Consider the following 24,743-nt stretch of genomic DNA (forward strand, 5'->3'; position numbering starts at 1 on the left):
TTGGCTTCAGCAAAGCAAAGAGAAGGCCACTAAGCCCGGTTCTGAAAGACGGGCCACAATTCAGCTGCGCCAAGAGCAAGAACGGCCTGCTACACGCAGGAAGACGCAGGAGCACGGGTACAGGAATGCCAAGCGGACAGTGGGGCATCTGCGCAGTCGGGGCGCTGGTTCAGAACAAACAAACAACTGAAGTTAATGTTGGGCACGTTGCCGAGGCCCTGAAGTGCCAGATAAAGAGCCGAGGAGTGACTGCAGAAGGGATCAGTGCCTTTCAGGCGCTTCGGGAAAACCCATTTGGCGGCGGCAGCAGGCGGAACCGCTGCCCAGCGGAGAGGAGGCAGGGAACCGGCTAGGAAGCCGAAGCGCGGGAAGTACAAGGCGATGAGGTGGGAACTAGGCAAGGGGGGCGGGTAAAAAGAAGGAAAAAGTAACAGTATGAGGGAAAGAATGGGAGAATTCAGACACCAAGTGTATTAGAAAAGATGAAAAGGAATTCTAGCGTCTGGTATTCGGACAGCCAGGCCTCAGATAATAGAAACTGGCAATAGAAAGGGGGATTTGTTTGAAAGAAACTATCTTGCATCTGAGATACGAGGGAAAACAAACACTAAACGGAAACGCCACGATGGCCCTGAGAGGAGGGAAACACATGAGGCCTCGTCCCTGCCCCACCTCACTGGCTGGAGAATTTCTAGGCAGCAGCACAGGGGGGAAACGCAGTCCATGGTCTTCCTGAGTTAAAGGGACGGCGCAGAGAATCAGGAAAGACAAGGCAGGCCCAGCAGAGGACCAGGAGAGAAAGCTGCTGGAACGAGCCTGGAGACACACACGTTAAGTTGGGAGGTCAACGGGGGCAGCACCAGGACGGCACTCGTGAGAATTACTAAACAGAACAAAGGCTGATGCAACCCGAGAGTCTCACTCACTGGTTATACGCTTTTTGTCCGGACAACCAGAGACAAGATAAATAGATTTACGTCTTACTGACATCATAATCAAAGACATTGCATTAAACTGTTGTATTAAGTTTTTTTCCCCCAAGACCAAAGCATCATGACACTTAAATGAGAATATTCCTGAGAACTTTAACCACCTTTTAAAAGTTCAATACCTAAGAAATGGCTGATGGGAGAGGATGCTCTGGTAACAACCCTGTTGAGGACTTGCTCCAGAATTTCTTGTCTGATCATCTCATGGACCTAAAAAGAATAGAAGAACTAATAAAATATTCCTTGGTGACTTCCATCTTACAGTTGCATCAATGTGTGTTAGGCAGAATGAAGAACAGTTTGGACATGGATAAAACGTGTTTATTTCAAAGACAGATACAACGTGATTCACCTGGAAAGAAAGGATCACTTAACTCTACACTCATTCTGTGCTCAGAATATGCACTAGCAGGACATGCTACCATGTTTATGAACCTACAAGAGAGCCCATGAAACTAATGCTACATACAAGGTCCAACATCAAACGAGAATGACTCTACTTAGGGATCCATCACATGCCAACATCCACATTTCTGATAGTACGCACATTTAATTTAAAATTTAAAGCCTGTGAAAATTTCTGGAAACCTAAAATATCTTCACCAACTTCTTCCTCAGTTTCTAGAAGCACAATAGTTACCTAAAAAGAGAAAATTCTGTTTTGAATTTTCACTTAAATGCTAGTCAAAATTCTTACCTGAACTGGCTTACTTTTTTTATTCTCACCCAAGGACATTTTTCCTTTTTTTTGTTTTGGTTCAGGAAGAGTAAAAGGGAGAGAGAGAAAGAGAAAGAAACATCGAAGTGAAAGGGACACATCGACTGGTTGCGACCCGCACAACCAACCAGGGCTGGGGACAAACTGCAACCGAGGTACGTGCCCTTAGCAGGAACAGAATCTGGGTCTCTCTGGACCGCAGGCCAATGCTCTAACTGCTGAGCCAAATCAGCCAGGGCATGAACTGACTTACTTTGGGGTATCATCTAATACACAACTCTCAAGGGTGATTCTATGATATTCACTTCATGGTTCCCGATCAGGACACCGATTTACATTTCAATTACCATCCAAATAACCATTTCAGCACACATTTTTGGTGTGTAGCTGCATTAAACAACTGAACATCAAGAAGATGAACTTAGAGAAATCATTAGCAAAGCAACACTGTTTAGTCTCGGATGTGATGCAGCTTTCTTTTTTTTTACTTGAAAGGAAATTTTTCAAAGCTGTTTTGGAAATTAAGACTGAGATGATAGCCATAAAATGGCCATGAATTTTAAAAGGTAAATTCCTTATTTTGTGTTCTTAAAAAACAACAAACCAATAAGCATGATTCTTCAAGTCTGACATTCTACGGTGACATAAAAGATCATCTTTTGTATAAAAAATAGCATTAAAAAAAACAGAAATGATTTACTGCTGGAAGAAGAAAAAACCATGCCAAAGCTAACTTATATTTAAGCTTCAAGAAATGATCAGAAAGAATTAAAAATAGGACGAAAAACTCATATAAATAAGAGACAAGAAAGAATTTCATTAAACTGGAACTGTAATGTTTCAATTACTATCCCAATCTGTGTTCCTAGAACTCAAATTTCCTTGTCCTCCAAACTCCAGGCTAATTTCATGCCCCATTTATAATATAATTTAATAAAATCAGGAAACGGTTGCCAAACTAGAGTCTCACCTTAAAAGTTTCCAACAGGATATTAGCGCCCAGCTTACATGCATGCTGGTTTGGTGTTCTAGAAAGACCTGGGCTGGTTTCAATCATTTTTCCATCAATAATCTTCTTTGGCCCATATGAATCCATTAAAATGAAGCCAAATTTGACCAGGCCCTGAGTAACATGATCCCAACTATGAACACTGCAAGAAAGCAAAGCTTAGTTAAAAAGCAAAGCTTAGGAAAACACCGTACCTTTATCTTCATTGCCACGTTACACAGTTCCCAAACTTGACCTGGACAACAGTCTTCACCTGAACCTTTCATGCATCCTTATGGATACAGTGTCCTTCTCTACCTTCTTTCCCAAAACCCACTATGTCCCCAGTTTATGCCGAGAAGTGAGCAACAACGAGGCCGGCCCTGGGCTGGGATGTGAGCGGAGGCTCCTGGGCCTGAGAGGCAGAACAGCACTCGGAGAGGACAGCAGCAGCTGGAGCGTGCGGGAGGCCCCGCCCCGAGATGACCAGCATCCTCCAGGCGGAGCTAGACTGTGTTACGTAGATACGGCACTCTCAGACAAACGAACGGGCACTTCAGAAACATAAGAAGACAACCAACAATCACAAGAAATGCAAGAAAAAAAATACCGTCTTGAAAGAGAAGCACCGAATTCAATGAAGAGAACTAATATCTGAGGGAAAAGGTTAACAGAACACATAAAATTTTAAAGGTATAATGAATATCCTCAGAGAAATAAGAATATTATAGCATGAAACAAAAATAGACTATTATAAAAATATTGGAAATTTTGGAAACAAAATTCATCATTGCTGGAGTGAAAGACTCAAGAGATGGACCTGAGGGTAGAATGAACAGAGCCGAAGAACAAATTAATTAGAAGAGTTAAGAAATTTCTGTAAAACGTCACATAAAAGGATAAAAATATGAAAAGCATGAAAGAAAAATTAAGAGATATGACACAGAGATCAAGAAATTCCAACAGCTAACGGAAGAGAACAGAGAGAAGGGGAGGGATTACTCAAAGAAAATAAAAGGCAAAAAAAATCAGAGTTTAGGAATTCTTATACAGTGAAAGGCACACCAAGTACCAAGTAGTAATAAGTTAAAAAGGAACTTACATAAACATCAACTGTAATTAATTTCAGAATATCAAGGATAAAAATAAAGTCTGGAAAGTTTCCACGAAGAAAAATAGATTAACTATAATAATACAAAGAATCAGATAATCACTAGATTTTTCATGTCATTCCAGATGCAAAAAGACCATGAAAAATAATTATAAACTTAGAATTTTATACCTGGTCAAACTACTGTTCAGGTGGGACGGCAAAATAAAGACTTTTTCAAAATGCCAAGACTCAAGATTAAGTTTACTATCCGCAACCCGTATCAGAAAAGATGACCTCAAAAGTCATATACCTACGGACTATTTCCAAGAGAAGAACAGGAGATTCAAAAGACAGAGGTAGCTCGGCCAGCGTGGCTCAGTGGTTGAGCGTCGACCCATGCACCAAGAGGTCGCCAGTTCTATTCCCAGACAGGGCACATGCCCAGGTTGTGAGCCTGATCTCCAGTAGGGGCTGGGCATAAAATGTGGAACACATTATCTAGAGGTTAATTGAGTAGTGCAGTGGTGTGTAACTAACCAGCTGATTATTCTAGGGGGCCTGATCATGCTACCCAAATCCCTCCCTACTGAGATTTGGTCCAAACTTAGTGGCAATGCCTGTGCAGCCTAATTACTGACGGAGGAGGCTCCGGGTCCTCTGGCTGACTGGGGCCGCCAGGAGAAGGGCAGCTCTCCAGGAATTTCCTGCTGAACAGAGGCGTGTTCCTTTAGCCCAACAAGAAGGGCGTGGGTTGGGGGAATACTGAAGATTCGACTATAAACCTTAGGAAAAAGAGGAGTAACTAGATACAGAAACTTTATTTTTTCTTTACTGATTTGAGAGAGAGAGGAAGGGAGAGATAGAAACATCGATGATAGCGAACATCGATTGGCCACCTCCTGGGGATAAGGCCCACAACCTGGGCATGTGCCCTGACCGGGAATCGAACTGGTGATCTCTTGGTGCAGGGTCAATGCTCAACCACCGAGCCACACTGGGCAGGCAAAGATACAGAAACTTTAAAGCCCACCAGTGGGTAAGCCACTCAGAAACAGGGTGTCTAATCTCACATCTGCCTTACGCGCCACCATCTGATCCAAGTCAGAATTCCCAGCGCTGGAATGAGACCTACGTGAAATGGTTTAAATGATAAAGCTTTAACATGCATTTCATCCACAGACAAGCATGGAACATTTAAGACTGTTACAACAGCTAATGTATATCTTGAAATTAAAATAACAACCAGGAAGGTTACCAGTCTTTTCAATTTAGTTTAAAATCTATTTATCCAAAGCTGCTAATTCAATTCCATCCATCAGCCCCAAACTTCAACAAAGTAAATAAAACTTTTAATGTTTTTTACTCACCTATAGAGTTGTAATATCATGAAATGAGTCAAGTATGACTTCAGTTCTGTACTCTTGCTATTAAGGTGGCCAAGACATCAGGCCCTGGGTTCCAGGATCTTTCACAGGGAAGAGCTTGCCTGACCATGTTACACCGTGATATGTGAAGTCAGCAGCTGTCGTCAGCAGTTTTCTCTGATGGGCCACAGGGGTGGCATCACAGTGCCTTTTCTAACTCTAAACACCTCAGGGTATGGTTCATGAACTCACCTATTCCTTACCACTTCCAAGATCATGGCGGAAACACAAGAGCGATGAGGGACTAGATTCTGAAGAAATTTCGAGCCTTGGAGAAGCTGAAGATCCTTAAAGCTTTTAAAAACCGAAGTCTTTAAAAGGTCAAATACCTAATATAATGAAAGAAATAGGGAAATGAAGCAAAAAATGATATCCCATTCCACCGAGTTTTAACCCTGTAATTGTTATTGTTTGTGCCACATTCTCACAACCCCTGGCAACAGTTTCACCAGACGAGTACGGTAGGAAATGTACGACTTCCAGTGGGAACTTAAGAGTTGGAAATAGGCCTTAAGAAAGAAAAGGGCTGAAATCAATACCAATACTTCCCATAAGCAGAGAACACCTGAGAAAAAAGGGCAAAGATTTTTATCTTTTCATCCCTGAAACTAACCTATTCCCATTAATTTCAACTCAATCAGAGACAATTTCTTGGAAAGCTACAACATAATAGAACTGCTGGTGAAAACCCAGCTAGACTTCCTCTTCTTGCTACTTCACTGCGTGATGTTTCCAGTCTTATTTCCATGTGACCGCCCGGCCTGCCACAACTAGGAAATAGAGGTATACACTCGGGACCTGAAGAAGTCTTCAAGCGACCCCAGACAACAGTGTGGGCCTACCTGTCTCACAGAGGAATCGGCTGCTGGCGGGACTGGGGGATTGTTTAGGAAAGGACAATGAAAAATGACAACAGTAACACAAAACAGGTTCTTGTACTCCTTAATCAATCACAGAAAGAATAAAAAAGTTGTTAATATATACCTGCTCCTCGAAGCGTTGTATTCTTGCTACAGAGAGCAGGAGGGCTACACTAAAGGGACACACGTTGTTACTGAAACCGCCTTGCTGTCCTGCCTAAAACATACACAAAAAGGGAGTCATTACTCACAGCTCTGAAGTGTAACATAGCCTACTTTAAAAAAAAAAAAAAGGTCTTTCCATACATCAGAAACCTGCATGTCAGAGATAAAACTTTTGGAAGAACACATAGCAGAAAATCTTCAAGACTTTGGATTAGGCCAAGATTTTCTTATACACAATACCAAAAACAAAATTTACATAAGAAAAAGTAGATAAAATGGACATTATCAAAATTCAAAAACATTTTTGTGTTTCAAGACACTTCTAACCCGCTGGGGGCGCATACCTCGGTTGTGGTTTGTCCCCCGCCCCGGTTGGAATTGTGTTGGTGGCGGAGGGTCGCTGTCTCTCTTGCATCAATGTTTCTCTCCCTTCCACCCTTTATCCTTCCTGCTCTATCTGAAGATAAGTGCAAAAATGTCCTCAGGTGAGGATAAAAAACACTTCCAAGAAAATGAAAAAATAAGCCACAGACTAGGAAAAATATCTGAAATATATATATATATGTACACACACACACACACACACACACACACACACACACGATAAAGGACTTGTACCCAGAATATACAAAGAATTCTTTTTTTGCTCTGTTTTTTTAAATCCTCCCCTGAGGAAGAATATTCTTCTATTTATCATCAGATAGAGTGGGAGTAAGAGAGAGAGAAACATCAATGTGAGAGAGACGTATTGACTGGCTGCCTCCCACACAAGGAATCAAACTGCAACCAAGGTACATGCCCTTGACTGGAATCGAACCTGTGACTCATTGGTCTGCAGGCTGATGCTCTAACCACTGAGCGAAACCGACCAGGGCCAAAAAGAATTCTTTAAATTCAATTAAGACGACAATCAAAAAAAGAAATGGCTGGTATCAGGACGGGGCAAGGAATGTACAAGGTGAGCCTTAGATAGCTGATGCCACAAAAATGCTCAAAGACTAAAGGGGTCATGTCACAAGAACACACAAGCAAACTGGAAGGATCCAATTGGCCAAATATGGGTCACTCTGAGTAATGCATGAGTAGATTAAATTTAAAAAGGTCCATGGGTGCATATGACATTCTCAAAAAAAAAAAAAAGGCAGGGAAGGAAGACTCTTTTCACAGAAAAAAAGGCAATCACTAATGTAAATCCCTTTCCTGAGAGGCCATGACACAGACGATATGACCTGCAAAGCCTCAAATAGCACCTGGACCTTTACAGAAAGTTTGCTGACCCCCACAAGAGAAAGTACACATCACCCATGAAGTATTCTTGCCAAAAATGTTTAATTTCAATCTGAACTCAAGAAAACAATCAGACAAATCCAACAATGTGAGACACAAGGCAACTACACTGGATGCGTCCCCAAATTCAAAGGACACTAATCCTTATTCTTACAAGATGTATGCAGAAGTATTCTAAAGTGCCATGACTTCCTCTTTTACATGGTTCAGGAAAAAAACATGACTGTGTGAGAGAGAACGTGAGATAAGGCAAATGGGCAAAGTATTTAATAATTGGTAAATCTCGGTAAAGGGTTTATAGATGTTCATCGTGCTAAAAAGTATTTCAACTTTTCTGTAGGTTAAAAATTTCAAAACAAAATGTTGGAGGAAAATAGGTCCTTTTTCTGTATACCACTTTTCTTCAAAAGAGTTCAAAACACTTCCGATCTCTATCTTAGAACTTCACAAATACAAATATTTAATGAATGGCTTAGCTTCACAAAACCTCAAAATATACTAGAAATAGGCAAGATCCCCAATTCATAAATGGGGAAACAGGTCAAGGTTGAAGTTCACATAAGATATTAGTGGAGTTAAGATTAAATTTTCAGTTTTCTACGAAATGGTTTTCATCTCTTTTTCTTTTTAAACACTAGAACATTTGAGGCATGGTTTTATTTTTATTTATTTATTTTTTTTATCCTCACGAGCGGACATTTTTCCATTTTTTGTTCAGATAGAGCGGGAGGGAGAGAGAGGAAGAGAGAGAGAGAGAGAAACATCAATGTGAAGGGACACATCGAGTGGCTGCCACCCTCACGACCAACCAGGGCCGGGGACAAACTGCAACCGAGGTACGTGCCCTTAGCGGGAAACGAACCCGGGTCTCTCTGTACCGCAGGCCGACGCTCCAACCGCTGAGCCAAACCGGCCAGGGCTGAGGCATGGTTTTAAAGTGGAACTTGCTGCCTGGCTGGTGTGGCTCAGTGGACTGAGTGTCATCACATAGACTGAGAGGTCCCGGTTCGATTCCCGGTCAGGGTTGTGGGCTCAATCCCCAGTAGGGGGTGTGCAGGAGGCAGTTGAGAGAAACAGGCATTGATGTTTCTCTCTCTTAAACATTAAACAAAAAGGAACTTGCTTGCGAATGTGGTGATATCATATATTTCCCACTTTCAAAGTCTAAAAAGAGATCCTCTAGACCCAGTGTCATTCTACAACATTTCTACTTGCTTCCTGACGTTAACTGGCATAAAAGGCCTGAGTTCGAACATCCCCCATCTCACAGAGATCCTGGGTCGCCTCAAGAGTCTGGTGCTACCTTTAAGTGTTTCAGGAGTTCTCTGCCTAGTTCACAGTCCAATGTCATGGCAAACACAATGTGCAGGATAACGGTGCCTTCCACATGACGAAGTTCACCTGACGGCACAGTAATAAGATCCAAGAGCCTGAAAGATAGAACAGAAATGCATGAACGAGAAACAGTAGTGCAGATGCTCAGATGAACAAGCGGACCAACTCAGGCTGAACTCACAGCCACTGGAAAGGCAGTCATGACACTCCCCTCATTCTCTGCTCTCTTTTACAACAGAACTTCCTGAGACAGTGTCTAGTCATTGTTTCCACTTCTTTATCTCTTCCCAGGTAAACACAATTCAATTAGGCTTCTGTCCCCTCCCAATGCCACTATTTCTGCAAGGGTTACAAATGACCCCTGTGTTGCCAAAGCCAATAATCGAGTCCCATGTTAAAGTCTCAGCAAATTTCACACAGCTGACCACTTCTTTCTCGACATACTTTCTTCTCGGCTTCTGGGGCATTGTCACTGGCCTCTTCTCAAATGTTGTTGTTGTTGGTTCATCCTCCTTTTTAAATGGCAGGATGCCTCTGGGCTCAGTCTTGGGTTTCTTTCTCTTCTCTCCACACTTTCCCTAGGTGACCCCATCTGATCCCTTCCAATCTCTGTCTCCGCTCCTGACCTCTCCCTACAACGTAACTGCCTGCTCAACAGCTCCAAATGGAATGCTAATGTACAGCTGAAACTTAACAGGGTCACAAATGGGCTTATTTCCCCCTAAATCTACGTTTCTGTCAGTTCTTCCTAAGTATGCAAGACCACTTTCTCATCCATTGCTCGGCCAAATAACTACAGGTTATCCTAGAGCAGAAGCAGCAGGCTGCAACAGGATTAACAGTGTGAATTCTGCAGCCAAACTGCCTGGATTCAAAACCCAGCCCCACCGCACCATGGCTATCTGATCTTGGGCAATTCCTTAATTTCTTCGTGCTTTGGTTTCCACATCCAAAACATAGAGACAAAATAAGGTTTCTGTGAGGTTTAAAGGGCTTAAAACAGATACGTACTTACAAATATTTGCTGTAAGAAAAACACCCTCTTTTTCAGACATGCCATGCTGTCTCCTGCCTTTGCACTAAGTTTTCCATTAACTTAAAAATGTTCTTTTCCCTGATCCACATACTGTGGCTCTTATCATTCAGGCTTCAGTTAAAAGAGCACCTTCCCAGAGGTGTCCCTGGCCACCCGACCCAAAGGGCACCTTCCCAGAGGTGTCCCTCACCACCCGACCCAAAGGGCACCTTCCCAGAGGTGTCCCTCACCACCCGACCCAAAGGGCACCTTCCCAGAGGTGTCCCTCACCACCCAACCCAAAGGGCACCTTCCCAGAGGTGTCCCTGGCCACCCGACCCAAAGTGCTCTGCTGCCGCTACCACATCACCCGAATTATCTGCATAGCACTTTCTACTCTATCATCTTTCACATTCATTTTGTTCTTTGCTCACTGAAAGTTAAGCTCCATGAGAGCAGGGACCTTGCAAGTCTGGCTGACTGGTCCATCACTGCAGACCCTGGCCGAACAGTTCCTGGCAGAGAGTAGACACTTCCTAATAAACAGCTTTTAAACCTACAACGCACAGAACGATGGCTGCTACACTCCTGGGAAGGTGGAAATGACAGAATGAGGACTCGCCCTTCTCACTTAATTACTCGGCGGGGAGGGGGGTAGGGAAGTCCTGTGCTGTGCAGTGAAGGCAGGGCTGAAAGGCTACACAGCAATGAAGTGACACCACACACAACGAGGAGGGGAACCGACAGGGGGCGTGGTTTCTGTCACTCACTCATCGCCGCTCTCCTCCTCTCTGCGCTGCTGGTCCAGCTCGCTGAAGAAAGCTATGATTCCTTCCAAGACCCTCCTTCTGCTTCCCTGCAAAGAAAAGAGGCAGGTGAGGTCTCCCCATAATTTCAACAAGTTGAAATTTTCAGCTTAAAGGCTTCTCAAGTATGAATTTAAATAAACAAATTATGACCTAGAGTCACAAAGAGAATTTATGGAACACTCTGATGTGAACATTGGGTTGAAAATGCATCTTAAAGCCAGACTTTAAGAGGACTTTCTGAGATCTTTATTCCTCTTCCTGCCACACAAACCATGAGCAGTGCAGAGACGAACTGTCCCCCCTGGCTGAGGAGCACGACCTCTCTCTGGTCAAATCATCAAACGTGAAATAAAAGCAACCACGCCCCAGTATGTAAATCAAGAGTATGAATAACCTAAGCGGCCCCAACTGGTCATTCCACTAGAGCTAAAAAAAAAAAAAAACCCCACAAAAACAGTATTTTTATTTATACCTTTGAGGAGAGAACCAGAAGCTGATAGACCAAAGGTGGTATTTCTTGAAGATTCAACTTGGAGAACATCTTGAACACTTTCTCCATCACCAAGTCCACCTCTTCTGCAGTCAGAGGCACATCCCTGTGGACCAAAGATTCTAAAGGTCAGAGCCAAACTACACCAGAGCCTAATGTGGAAATACTAGAATAGCGTAACTGCCCCCTTTTGAATTTTCTCCAACAGAGAACCTTAAAGGAAACCAACAACCTTACCTAAGCAAAGTCGTCTTGGAAAAAAATCATAAAATTATACTTTAAGCAAGCAATTAAAGCAAAAGAGAGGAGGTGGGGGAAATCTGGTAACAGAAAACAGCGGTGGCAATACTCTTACTGGGGAGAGAGGGGGTTTGGGCTTGGATATGTCAGTTCCTAACCGGTAAGTTCACACCGCAGGACAGGAGAAAAGGGAATGAGGCTGCTTACTTGAACATGGAGGTGAGCTGAATCACATATTGCTGATCCCATCTGGTTAAAGATAATGACAAAGAATATGTAAGTTCATCTCATTTTAATTTATTTACACATTACTTTATAAAATTAGTAAGGAGGGAAAAAAAATAGGACTATATCAAGTTTGGTTTCGTACCAGTGGGAAACAAGATCAAAGAAATAACATTTAAAATAATGAAATAAATGCTTTTAACCTATCAGACCTGCAAAAATCAAAGTCTGCTGATATTCAGTGCTGGTGAGATTCTGAGAGGGAAACACTGTTCACCTGCTGTTACGGGGTGGACACTGACATACCCCTTCTGGGAGGACAAGCTGGCGATACTCAGTGACTTTAGAGATGCACACAGCCCTGGCCGGTTTGGCTCAGCGGTTAGAGCGTCAGCCCGCGGACCAGAACGAGTCCCAGGTTCGGTTCCCGCTAAGGGCATGTACTTCAGTTACAGTTAGTCCCAGCCCCAGCTGTACGGGTAGCAACCAGTAGATGTGTCTCTCTCACATCGATGTTTCTCTCTCTCTCTTTCTCCTTCTCTCCCTCCTGCTCTATCTGCAGATAAATGCAAAAATGTCCTCGGGTGAGGATAAAAAAAATTGTAAAAAAAAAAAGATGCACACACACACAGACCCACCCAACACCCTACTAGAAAGACATTCCCTGTATATGCTTGTAGGAAGTAACCCAGATACGTGTTCACTGCAACACTCGTTATAATAGCAAAATCACAAAAGACCAAATATTATTTACTAGAAAAAAAATAATGTAACAATTGGATATTAGCCAATTAGTAGACTACTATGAAAGCTACTATGTAACTATTTTAAAAAATGATGTAGCCCTGGCTGGTCTGGCTCAGCAGTTAGAGTATTGGCCCATGAACTGAGATCCTGGTTCGATTCCCAGTCAGGGCACATGTCTGGGTTACAGGCTTGATCTCCAACAAAGGGTGTGCAGGAGGCAGCTGATCAATGTCTCTCTCTCACATCCCTATTTCTTTTTTTTCTTTATTGATTTTAGAGAGAGAGGAAGGCAGAGGGAGAGAGAAAGAGAAGAAAGAGAAATATCGATGAGAGAGTACATTGACTGGCTGCCTCCTGCATGCCCCCCACTGGGGATTTGGCCTACAACCTGGGCAGGTGCCCTGACCGGGAATCAAACTGGCGACCTCTTGGTACATGGGTCAACACTCAACCACTGAACCACACTGGTCGGGCTCACATCCATGTTTCCATGTCTCCCTTCCTCTCTCTCAAAAAAAAAAAAAAATCAATAAAAACATATTAAAAACAAATGAATCAATAAATTATACATGTGTTGATATATGCCTAAAATCATTTATATAAAAGGATCTTATGTAAAGAATCACTAAAGTGGTCATCTCTGGTTTAGATAATCTTAGGTATTCACTCTGGTTCTTTTTTTTTTTTAATCCTCACCCAAGGACATTCTTCCATTTTTTGTTCAGATAGAGTGGGAGGGAGAGAGTGGAAGAGAGAGAAACATCAATATGAAAGGGACACATCGAGTGGCTGCCACCTGCACGACCAACCAGGGCCGGGGACAAACTGCAACCGAGGTACGTGCCCTTAGCGGGAACCGAACCCGGGTCTCTCTAGACCGCAGGCCGACGCTCCAAGCGCTGAGCCAAACTGGCCAGGGCCCCTCTGGTTCTTTTTAATATATACCAGTGTAACCATAGTATTATATAGGTTAGTATTATTCTCCTTATACTTCACTGACTATACAGTGAAGATTTTTCATCTTTAGTGTATGTCTTCATACATTTCATTTTTAATGGGTATAAATTTCATGCCTATATTATTGTATGCTGAAGTTGGTCACAACTTTCTGTGTTGACCATGTTCATGTAGAGAATTTTCTTTTATGTTGGACTCTTTACTTAGGGTAATTTTCATATTTCTGGTTTAAAGATATAAACATAAGCCCAGCCAGTGTGGCTCAGTGGACTGAGCATAGTCCCATGGATTGACCAAGAGGTTCTGATCTGATTCCCAGTCAGGGCACATGCCCAGGTTGCAGGCTCATCCCCAGTAGGGGGCATGCAGGAGGCAGCTGATCCATGTTTCTCACACTGATGTCTCTTCTCTCTCTAAAAAAAATTCAATATAAACATATTTTTAAAACATTAAGATAAAAAAGATACAGCAGAAGGGTGATTTCCTAGCCTTAAGAACTTTAGGACTCCAAATTATGCTGGTGGACTAAATTGCTGTGTTAAGATGGACAGTCAGATACATAGAAATTATATGTATAATCTTAGACAAACAGTACAATAAATCATCTCTCAAAAACTCATCACAGACTAAGTGGTTTTATACAAGTGGTTCATTATAAACGAACTTCAGTGACATGAATTCCTATAACAAACGGGAATTCTTTCTCTTGACACTTGTAGTCGTGAGAAAGTTCTCCCTTTAATGAGAAAGACGCACCTGCCAGAACAGAGGGTGGTAATCAACTGCTTCTTACATTCTTCCCCACTCAGTTCATCTAGAAAAGCAAAATACACTGAGAAATAAAGTTGATTACGTGAGTAGAAAAAGGCCACTTAAATCGGAAGAAAATTACCTTTTCCATAAGCCAGAGTTTCCTTTTTGGTAACAAGGGCAGTGAGAATGATGGGCAATAACTCCAGAGATTTTCCATTCATTAGGCTGCCCTCTTTGATTGCACCAACAAACTCATTGGCTAATTTAACCAATAATGGTCCTGGGAAACTGTGGGCCTAAAAGTTCATGGGATAAAGAAAATATTATGCAGAAATCTGTATGTGTGTTATTGCTTTCAAAAAACTAGAGTCTTTTGCTGAATTAACAGAACTGCAATGACACCAGAACTGGTCTTATAAGGGATTCAGGGCACCGCTCTGCTCTGGTACAAACGTATAAAGGGTTTCAAAGGTCAGAACCCTTCACCAGCTAGTTCCCTGATGTCTTCAAATACACCACCTCTTCAAAGAGATGCATGTCCATGACACCAGAAATTAACAGAAACATCTAGGCTGTTTATGGCCCATCCATCAACTATTTTGTCCTTTAATAGTTCCTATCAATAAATATAACCTATGTTAAGTCTGGCACATCAACAAATTAACACCTCCCCCGCCCCGGAATCCACCCAAAGCCAAAAGAGTCTGTTTTCCACCGTACCTCCAGCATCAGCAATCCTATGATTTCAGATGCCACTTCTTTCTGCAGGTCTCCCGATTCCACCAACTGGATGCAACAGGTGTAGATGTTAAGTCTCCTAAGAGCTCCAGCTTCCTCACAGCAGGGGGAACCTTATTGTTTCAAAAGGTGTTGAAATGAAAAAAGTCTTAGAAGGTGGAAGGGTTAATAAACAGAAAAAAAAAAAATACCGCTTTGTAGTTTAACACAGAAACAGAAGGATCAAAAGACTGATCACTATGGTGTTTAGAACAGAAATGTTTAGTTTTGAAAAAGCAATTTGGGCAGCTGGCTGAAAATGCCATCTTTTCTTCTTCCACCGGCCTCAGGTGGAAGAAGACCCTTTTTTGGGTCCATAACCCAAATTAAATGTCTTTGACATACTTCAGAATGTCACTGCTGGGTGATGTCAGCAGGAATGGCAGAGTCATGAAGATCTCTGAAAATCCTTCCCTCCAGAAAAGCAAAAAGAGAACACTGACGAAAGTAGTGAAAACCAACTTGTTCAGAACTCTGGAAATGAACCAGAGGCTTCTAACCATCCAGGGAGTACTTAAGAAAAACAGCAGCATCTTAGTGAGAATATTGAGCTTGGCATTTTAACATTCCCTCGTCCCATCCCCCTGCCCTCCACCAGCCTGGTAATCTTTAAAGGCCAATAGCCCCACAGTCACGGTGAAAGCCAGCAGCCTCTGAGGGGAAGGGCATGGCGGGAGCTCCTCCAAAGCCCGGTTCCCAGATAACTGCCATCATCTGACCTGTCTGGCTGCTCCCTGTAAGTTTCACTAGCAAGGCTAGTCTCTGACTTAGAACCTGCCCGGTGCAAACAGCCTTTTAACCCAGGGCATTTGACTAAATCAGTTGCGAATGATTAATATTTTAGCTGCCTTCAGGCAGCAATAACAGTTGGGCAAGCAACAAGCTGACCGAAAAATTAAAAAGGAAATCCTGGAGAATATGTGGATGGGGCATTTGAAACGTTGGCATATTCCGGGGAATGTAGAAAGCCATGCAGATATTTAGGGCGTACGGACTGGGCTCTCTGTATGGCCACGCAAGACACAAAGACACTAAGCTTTCACCTTTATCTGACCTTGAGGCTCTGCACAAGCAAAAGGATAAGGAAGAGTTATAAACCACCTGCCTGATCACTGAAGGTATGCTACTGACCTGCATGGGGCCCCTCAGCAAAGGCTTCGACACTCACTGGTTCCTGGCACTTAAGGAATTCTTTCCCAATCATTAGTTGACTACAAGGCTAACCACACAGGGAAAACAACTGTATTTACAACCATTTGCAATAGCATCAAATAGAATAAAATACTTAGAAACGAATTTAATAAAAGGAGTGTAAGACTTGTACTTTGAAAACTATAAAACAACACTGAGATGAAAGAGGAATTAAGCAAATGAAAAGACACTCCATGTTCACACAGTGGAAGACGTATTAGGATAGCGGTACTTCTCAGATTCATACAGATTCAACACTCTCTCTACCAAAACCCTAGTTTCCATTTGTGTAGAAACTGACAAACTGATCTTAAAATGCATATGAAAACACAAGGAATCCAGAATATCCAAAACAATTCTAAAAAAGAAAAACAAAGTTGAAGAACTCACATGTCCTGATTTTAAAACTTACTACACAACTTTACTGATCACGATGGTGTGGTAATGACATTAGGAGACACAAACAGATCAACGGAACAGAACTGAAAGTCCAGAAATAAACCCTCACATTGCAGGCAATTCATTTTCAGTAAGGGTGCTACTGAAAATGAGGAGAGATCAAATTGGATGAATAGCTCACACCGTAGACAAAAATTAACTCAAAATGAATCAATAAATGTAAAAGCCAAGGCTATAAAGCTTTGAAATAAAAACACAGGTGTAAATCTTCACGTCTTTGGATTAAGCAATGATTTTCTAGGTATAACTCCAAAAGTACAAGCTACAAAAAATAAACTGGACATCGAAATTAAAAACTTTTGGCCCTAGCCGCTGTGGCTCAGTCAGCTGGGCATCATACTGGGCACCAAAAGGTTGCCAGTTCAGTTCCCGGTCAGGGCACGTGCCTGGGTTGCGGGCTCCATCCCCAGGGGGAGACATGCAGGAGAAGGACAATCAATGTTGTGCTCTCACATGGATGTTTCTCTCTCCCTCTCCCTTCCTCTCTCTAAAAAGCAATAAAAATATTTTAAAAAATAAAAAACTTTGTGCTTCAAAACAGTGAAAAGACAATCCAGAACGGGAAAATTTTTTTGCAAACCATGTACTTAAGAGGAGACCTGTATCTAGAATATGGGACTAACGATTACAATTCAATAATAAAAAGATAACCCAATTTTTAAAAGGGCAAAGGATCTGAATAGACATTTCTCCAAAGATATAGAAACAGCCGGTAAGCACATGAAAAAATGCTCAACATTGTCAACCATCAGGGAAATGCAAATCAAAACCTAGTCGTTAGGAGGGCTAGAATAAAATATTATTTGGCAATAAGAAGAAATGAAATACGGATACAGTCGACAGCATGGATGAATTTTGGTGACCCAGCAAGTTAAAGGAGCCAGTCACAAAGGACCACATATTGCATGATTCCATTTATGCGAAATATCCAGAACAGAGACAGAAGTAGATGAGTGGTTGAAAGCTCTTTGTCATGAACAGGAAGCTGTGTTTTTAGATCCTTGCAGCAGAGATTCAATTTACTTGAGGGGGGAAGAAAACGAAGCCAAGTTAAAATACCCTGCTAGGAGTGAGAGCCACAGTTCAATTTGCCGTGCAGAATGTCATTCCAGCACAATTTTTGAAATCAGTCTGAGTCACAATCTGCACAAATGTTGAACTGGCCCCTTTTCAAGATATGGAAACAAATATGTCCCACTGGGGATTAAGAATCTCTATATTCCATTTTATTAAACCCCAGAACTCCTCTCCCCTTAAGCAGATTAGATGCTAAATTTTGCTATTCTCTTCTCCGTAATTTTAAAAGCACAAGTAAACCAAAGCTGATTTTATGAAATGCATCCTTCACAGGCCCCCATAAGCAATACAATCTCAGGCAGCCACTTCAACCTCCTTCAGTAAAATGACCTAAGCCCACAAGACAAGAGACTGCTGCTTAGGATGATTCTGTAAAATCTGCCAAACACAGCAAAGTCTCAGTGGGGCTGCAAACAGTAAGAAAAATAGCACTATGTGCCAAAAGTAAACAACTCTATCGATGAATCAAGGGAGACAGAAAAGCATTAATTACTGTTACCTTTGAAGATGGCTCTCAGGAGTGTTCCAACAGCTTTTCCTTTCACTGCCTGATGCTGAAGGAGATTAGCTAGCTGCGATCAAAGAGAGAGAAAACTACACGTCTCTGGCAACAATTTCTTTACCACAATGACCTAACCTCCCAATATGAAAAATACCCATCTGTCAGGTTCGTATCTTTCAGAGACTCCAAGGATTAGAAATAACACATTTATTTAGCTAGACCAGGGTAGATCTTTACATTATGCTGGGCTGTCAAGACTGAAATTTACTCATGTATGGCATTCCTAATCAGCACTAGATATTGAGCTGTGTTTCTGGGGAGATATATGTAACAACCATTTTGAACATGTTCTTTTTCCTGGGCGCTAGGGATACAAGGATGAACCAGATGGACAGGATCATGTGAATCAAAGAGTTCACAACAGAGCAGGCGGGGAAAGGGTGACAGAAAAAAAAAATCAGAACAAAAGTGTGTAAAGGAAACAAATCGAAGGCTGACATAGGCAATAACCGAGGAAAGGGAGACAATTTCAGCTAGAGTAGCTTACTCTTAAGGAGGGATTCTTCTCCACGCAGGGATTTGAATAAGCTGATATTAATAATTATAGGGAGAGTAGATCGGGAGAGTAAGAAGATTAAGAAAGGAACAACAAACAGGCTAACATAAGGCAATTATTGTCCTAGTTTATAATCATAACTACAGTGAAGACATGGTGGTATTCTCCAATAATTTCAAAATATTTTACTGCTTATGAATTTATCTTCTTTAGGGAAAAGGAAGGAAGTAAGGAAGGAAAGGAGGGAAGGAGGGAGGAAGGGAGGGGGCACCAGTGGATAAATCTAATGCCTCAGTAACTGCAGTCTGGATATCGTCTTCAAATAGGATTGTCCTAAGAACCACAAAAGTATACTAATTCGCTCATGTACATACAGTTGCATAAATATTTCAATGTTCCATAGTTGTATAAATGCACACAAATGCCCTTCAGCTGTCCATTTCTCTTCCTCATTTCTTTATATCTATGAGCTGTTATCACATAAACCCTTGTCTCCTAAGGATAGTGGAGAGTAGATGAAGTGGCAGAATAATTATTCTAACATGTCTTTTGAATTTATCGTCTTGCTTGACACCTGCTTTTAGCAGAACATCCTTCGAAGTACTCACATCATCTTCTTTCAGGGTCTGAAGAAACTTCTGCAGTTTGTCTGCTGTCTTTTCGGCTGCTAAGGACAGAATTTTCTGGTCCATTATTGCGCATATCAGGACACTGAAAGGCAAGGATTCACAGCCGATGAAACTTCCAGAAGTAAACAAGATCTTTTTTCCCCACTTCCCTACCTGTTAACTGAGAACTTCACAGATATTATGGACTACATACACAGTGGGTATTCAACAGGCTAAGGACTACTAACTAGTATCCAAACAAAATCATCTCAAGAATTCCCTGGAAGTCCCTTATTAGAAACTTTTATTCTAATCAAGTGGATTCATAATTTGGCCCACATTTTTATATATAGTTTAGCATCTTACCCAGGACACTGCCTAGAACAAAGCTGTTCTTTAACCGTATATCAAATATATAAGTATACAGACAAAAACAGGTATTATAAGCATAACGTAATATTTGATTAAAAAAATAATAAACAGCACTGTTAATGAGAAGGCCAATTAAATGTAGGGTAGAAAAACAAATGAGATGCCCTGGCCAGTTTGGCTCAGCGGTTAGAGCGTCGGCCTGCGGTCCGGAGAGACCCGGGTTCGGTTTCCGCTAAGGGCATGTACCTTGGCTGCAGTTTGTCCCCGGCCCTGGTTGGGTCATGTGGGTGGTGGCCACTCGATGTGTCCCTTTCACATCGATGTTTCTCTCTTCCTCTCTCTCCCTCCCGCTCTACCTGAATAAAAAATGGAAAAATGTCCTGGGTGAGGACTAAAAAAAAAACCAAAATGAGATGTTATCAAGGCTAAATAAATATATGTGTTCAAATCCTCCAAGCAGAGGAAAGCAGAAACTGGAACTTATAGACTAAATTTAGATCGTCGAGATAAACAGATGGTGCTCATTACCCATTATTGGGAAGGAGAGTATTATCAACAAAAGCATTTATATGGGAAACGGAAAAACTTCTTTCTGGAAAATTAGTAGCGAGTTCAAGGAGGGGAGGGAGTCGGGAGGCTAAGCAAGATAGGCAGGGAATACACTGTGCAAGATTTTAAATGCCAGTTTGAGGAATTCGGATTTTATTCTGCAAATAATAGAGAGCCAGAAACATTTTTGGAGCCAGAGAGCAACCGACAAGGTGGAGACAGCATTTCAGGAAACCGGATCGGGCATCACCGCGCAAGCAGCAGCGGCCAGGAGGGGAGTGGGCAATTCGGGGGGCGGCGACAGAAGCCTGTACGAGGGTTTAGGGACCTTTCTCGGACGTGGACGCTCAACCTCGAAGGTCAGAAGAGCTGAACGCGAGGGCCGAAGGGTCACACGCCCCGGGGGGGAGGGAACCGCGAAAGCCCCGGGACGCAGCGCGAGACGGCGGCGCACCTCGACCTCCCAGGCCACCGCGGAACAGGACCCTCCCGTCCGCACAGACCCGCTCCCTCCTCCCCGGAGCTGAACCCCACCGCCCCGGCCGCGCGCGAAGCACGCCTGCCCGGTTACCTGGGCTCCGCCGCCGAGTTCCAAAATTCCCGCTCAACTGCACGCCCCCGCACTTCCGCCACCCGGAACGACAGGCCCCGCCCCCCGCAGCTCACTTCCGCCGCCGGGCGCTCGCGGTGGGCTGTACCATTAAGGCAGAAAGGGCGGGGGAACCGTCTGGAGTCCTCGGACGTTCCCACTCACAGTCAGGGGGGAGGCGCGGCCTTAGAACTCGAATTCCGGACCGCAGAGCGAGCATGCGCAGTGTGGGCCAGGCGTGCCCGGCGCGATGACTTGATTGATTAAGCCCTTCTAGAGTCATGCAGAGAGGGGACGAATCAAGTGATGGTTCCGCAGGTCTTTGCATTTGGAAAGGTCTGGAAGGCAGAGGCAGGTGTCCTACCTCCTGTGCCCCTGGAGGTGCCAGTAAGTCTTCATATGTAAGCTACACGGGGCCCTGGGTTTCCGGTGAGAAATCCCCGCATTTAGTGCACAGCTTGGCAAAGCAGTAAATGCTCAGTAAACATTTGTTAAATATGTACAGTAGAGCAAAGAGCGATGCAGGGGAGGGCAGAGAGCCTATTGTCTATTCGTTTCTTCAGGAGGATTATTTCAGAATTTTCCATCTCATCCTTAACTCTCAGCAGATGACCTCAGCTTTCCCAACGTCCTCAGCCCCAGTTCTTTCCTTCAGCTCCCGGAGCAATAGGATGATGTTCAACTTTGCAGGCCAAGCCTGGTACCTCTACTGTAACACCGAGTCCCACCCTCTTCCATCTTCTCAGCGAGGACCTTACTGTCACTTACCCCACTCTGACCTCAGTCTTTAATCTCTCCCTTTCTACAGCTTCCCACCAAAAGGTCTGAGCCGGCGGGAGATCACATCCACAACACAAGGCCAATATAGAGCAAAATGGCTCTATTGCCTGCGCCTGGGTGCAGGTGGGCTGAGCCAAAAAGGGTTCAGCCTCGAATCAGGGTTGGGGTGTCGGTTATAGACTCTACTTTTAGCTTCCGGCAGTTCCTGCTGATGTACTTTGTCTGGCCCATTGTCCACTTTGCGGTAAGACTGGCCTGGTATCTCCTCCGACATCTGCACGGTTATCCATGGTCTTGCGGAAAATCCAGATAATCCTTATCCGTATTCAACAGAAGGCTGAGCAAAGGTCATGCAAGCAACACAATTTTCACAATTTCTGCCTTTTGCAAATTTTTACCTTTACCCTTCAAAATGTTACTAACCCTTTCACTCACCTATAAACACCCCCATAACAAATACCATTGACCCGGTGGTTTAAACCTCAGACACTTATTTTCTCACGGTTTAGGAGGCTGGAAGTATGAGAGCAGGGGGCCAGATGGTCAGGTTCTGGTGAGACCCCTCTGAGACCTGGCTGGCAGATGGCTGCCTCCTCGCGGGGCTCTCACAAGGCCTTTTTCAGAGTTTTCAGGTGGAGAAAGAGGTTTGGTTTCTCTTCCTTTTCTTATATGGGGCACTAACCCCATCCCAAGGGCCCCACCCTCATAACCTCATCTAAATCGAATTACCTCCCCAAAGCCCTACCTCCCATCACATGGAGGTTAGGGTTTCCACATATGAATTTGGGGAGGACACAAACATTCAGTCCATAGCAACTGCTTCCATCTCTTTCTTTGGTGGTGGGGAATTCAAGCCAAGTTCCCAGGAAGAGCACCCATTTCTTTTCCCCCATCTTGTTCAACCTACTTAATTTGCACACACTCTTTGAACAAGCATACTGATGGATTTTATTGTTCTGCCTTGAATCTCTAGCACCCTCCACCCTGCACTGCCCCAGGGCAGACCCTCCTCTGTGGAATGGGCCTGCCTCTTGGAGGAACTGCAGCTTCTGGAGTGAGGTGGCCGCCAGCCCTGCGGGTCAGCCCCAGACCTGAGTTTTCCCATTTTTCAAAGGAGGGGTTGAGGCCCAGGCATTTCTTAAGGGCCTCCCTGGTCTGGGAGAACTATTACTAGCCAAAGGCAGTGACTAGGTTCCCCCTACGGCTGCTCCCAGGAAGGTGATGTCACCTTGGTGGGGGCAGCTGTGAAGTCCCTGGGCAGTCACGCCTGTGTGGCTCTCACTTCTAGAGGACAGGGCAGCCTTGTGTACTGAATGATGAGATGGTTTGAAAGGGACCGGGTCTCCACTCCTTACCAGCCGTGTTGCTTTGAGCTCAGTTCCGTATTCTGTAAAAAGGGGGGTTACACTCTCTGCCTCGCATCTGGAAGGACTAGAAGAGAGAACGCTGATAAGGCCCTGCCACAGTACAGAAAGGGGGAACGGCAATGTGGGCCCCTCCATCCCCGCCTGAGGCCGGGCAGAGAGAGCCTGGGAGCCCGCGGTTGTCAGCCGGTGTGGCCAGTGCAGGTGTCCGGGCCAAGGAGGGCAGCGTCTCTCCTCTCACAGTGGTACTATTGTTCCAGCCAGGGGAGCCGAACAGGAATGTGACTCTTGGGAGCGGGGGAGGACAGGGCGGAGGCCGGAGAAGGGATGTGAAGAGCAGATAATGCCAAAGAAAGCTCTGCTCCCTAAAAAGGGCCTCGTGCCTGTCAGCATCCTGAAAGGCTCTATGTGGCCCCCTCGGGTCAGGGCGGTGCCATTACCTCAAAGTGTTCTTGGTGCACAGTAATGTTCTTCTTTTTTCCTCCCTTTATTTATTTTACAGAGAGAGAAAAATGAGAGGATGAGAGAGACAGAAACATCGATGAGAGAGAACATCTACTGGCCGCCTCCAACATGCCCCCCACTGGGGATCAGGCCCACAACCTGGGCACGTGTCCCAATCGGGAATCGAACCAGCAACCTCCTGGTGCATGGGTCGACGCTCAGCCACTGAGCCACACTGGCTGGACCACAGGCATGTTCTTTAGGACGGAGTCCATCACCCAGCTTTGATGGAGACTGTTCTGGAGCCTCTATGGGTCCTTCCCATGGGGCAGCCTGAGATCTCACCCCCCTCCCGATGATCTCCCTGTGAAATACCCGGGGGGGGGGGGATCTGATATCCCAACTCTATTAGTTTGCTAAAGCTGCCATACAAAATACTACCGACTGAGTGGCTTAAACAACGAAAACTCATTTTCTCACAATTCTGCAGCCAGAAGTCCAAGATCAAGGCAAGGCTGCCTCCTTCTGAGACTTCTCTCCTCGGCCTGCAGACGGCGTCTTCTTCCTGTGTCTTCACCCCATCTCCCCTCTGGGCATCTGTGCGGCACCTCTGTACAAGGACACCAGGCACATTGGATTAGGGCCGGCCTGGTGACCCAAACTAAGGTAATTTACCTTTAAAGTCTCTGTCTCCAAATACAGTCCCATTCTGAGGTACTAGGGGATAGGACTTTAATATATGAAGTTGGGGGACACCATTAAGCCCATAACACCATCTTAAAGGTATAGCAGCTGAGGCCTGAGAAGGTCAGTGGATGTCGTAGGCAGTGCCAGGCCTGGAATCAGGTCAGGAGACCCTCCCTCTCTGTCCCCCTCTCTCTGGTGTCAGCCCACAGACCAGAGTCCTGGGTTCGGTTCCCGCGAAGGGCACGTACCTTGGTTGTAGTTTGTCCCCAGCCCCGGTTGGGGTCATGTGGGTGGCAGCCAGTCGATGTGTCTCTCTCACATCAATGTTTCTCTCTCTCTCTTCCTCCCTCCCTCCCTCCCACTCTATCTGAAGATAAATGCAAAAATGTCCTCAGGTGAGGATAAAAATAAATAAATATTTATATGCACAGGAATCGCATGAGGGCCTGTTAAACGGCAGATGCTGATGCAACCTCTCTGGGAAGGGCCTCAGACTGTGTATCTCTAACCAGCTCCCAGCTGGTTCTGATGCCCTTGGTCCATGGGCCACACGTGGAGGAAGAGCAAGGTTTGGACCAGCCCTGTCCATTAGAATAGGAGCCACTAAAGTTAAACTAAAATTGGAAAAATGTACATTTTCTAATAGCCATGTCCAAAAAAAGTAAAAAGAAATGTGTGGAATTAATGTTAATA

At 44.1% G+C, this 24,743-nt stretch overlaps 1 protein-coding gene across 1 annotated transcript in view; it reads right to left on the reverse strand.

Moving 5' to 3' along the window:
- FANCI (FA complementation group I) overlaps nt 1-20,775 on the reverse strand; it is a 48,181-nt gene extending 27,406 nt beyond the window's left edge. Inside the window, exons 1-14 of the mRNA XM_036278043.1 lie at nt 20,758-20,775; nt 19,266-19,368; nt 18,099-18,171; nt 14,816-14,946; nt 14,235-14,391; nt 14,099-14,156; nt 11,621-11,662; nt 11,156-11,279; nt 10,645-10,730; nt 8,828-8,954; nt 6,197-6,289; nt 5,405-5,541; nt 2,678-2,858; nt 1,112-1,199 (exon numbers count right to left, since the gene is read on the reverse strand). Of these exons, the coding sequence (XP_036133936.1) occupies nt 1,112-1,199; nt 2,678-2,858; nt 5,405-5,541; nt 6,197-6,289; nt 8,828-8,954; nt 10,645-10,730; nt 11,156-11,279; nt 11,621-11,662; nt 14,099-14,156; nt 14,235-14,391; nt 14,816-14,946; nt 18,099-18,171; nt 19,266-19,349 (1,381 nt within the window). The 5' untranslated portion in view covers nt 19,350-19,368; nt 20,758-20,775. The remainder of the gene's footprint in view (nt 1-1,111; nt 1,200-2,677; nt 2,859-5,404; nt 5,542-6,196; nt 6,290-8,827; nt 8,955-10,644; nt 10,731-11,155; nt 11,280-11,620; nt 11,663-14,098; nt 14,157-14,234; nt 14,392-14,815; nt 14,947-18,098; nt 18,172-19,265; nt 19,369-20,757) is intronic.
- Between the last annotated feature and the right edge of the window lie 3,968 nt (nt 20,776-24,743).

The sequence above is a fragment of the Molossus molossus genome, unplaced genomic scaffold, assembly GCF_014108415.1.
Source record: "Molossus molossus isolate mMolMol1 unplaced genomic scaffold, mMolMol1.p scaffold_m16_p_24, whole genome shotgun sequence".
In the NCBI taxonomy this organism is placed as follows: domain Eukaryota; kingdom Metazoa; phylum Chordata; class Mammalia; order Chiroptera; family Molossidae; genus Molossus; species Molossus molossus.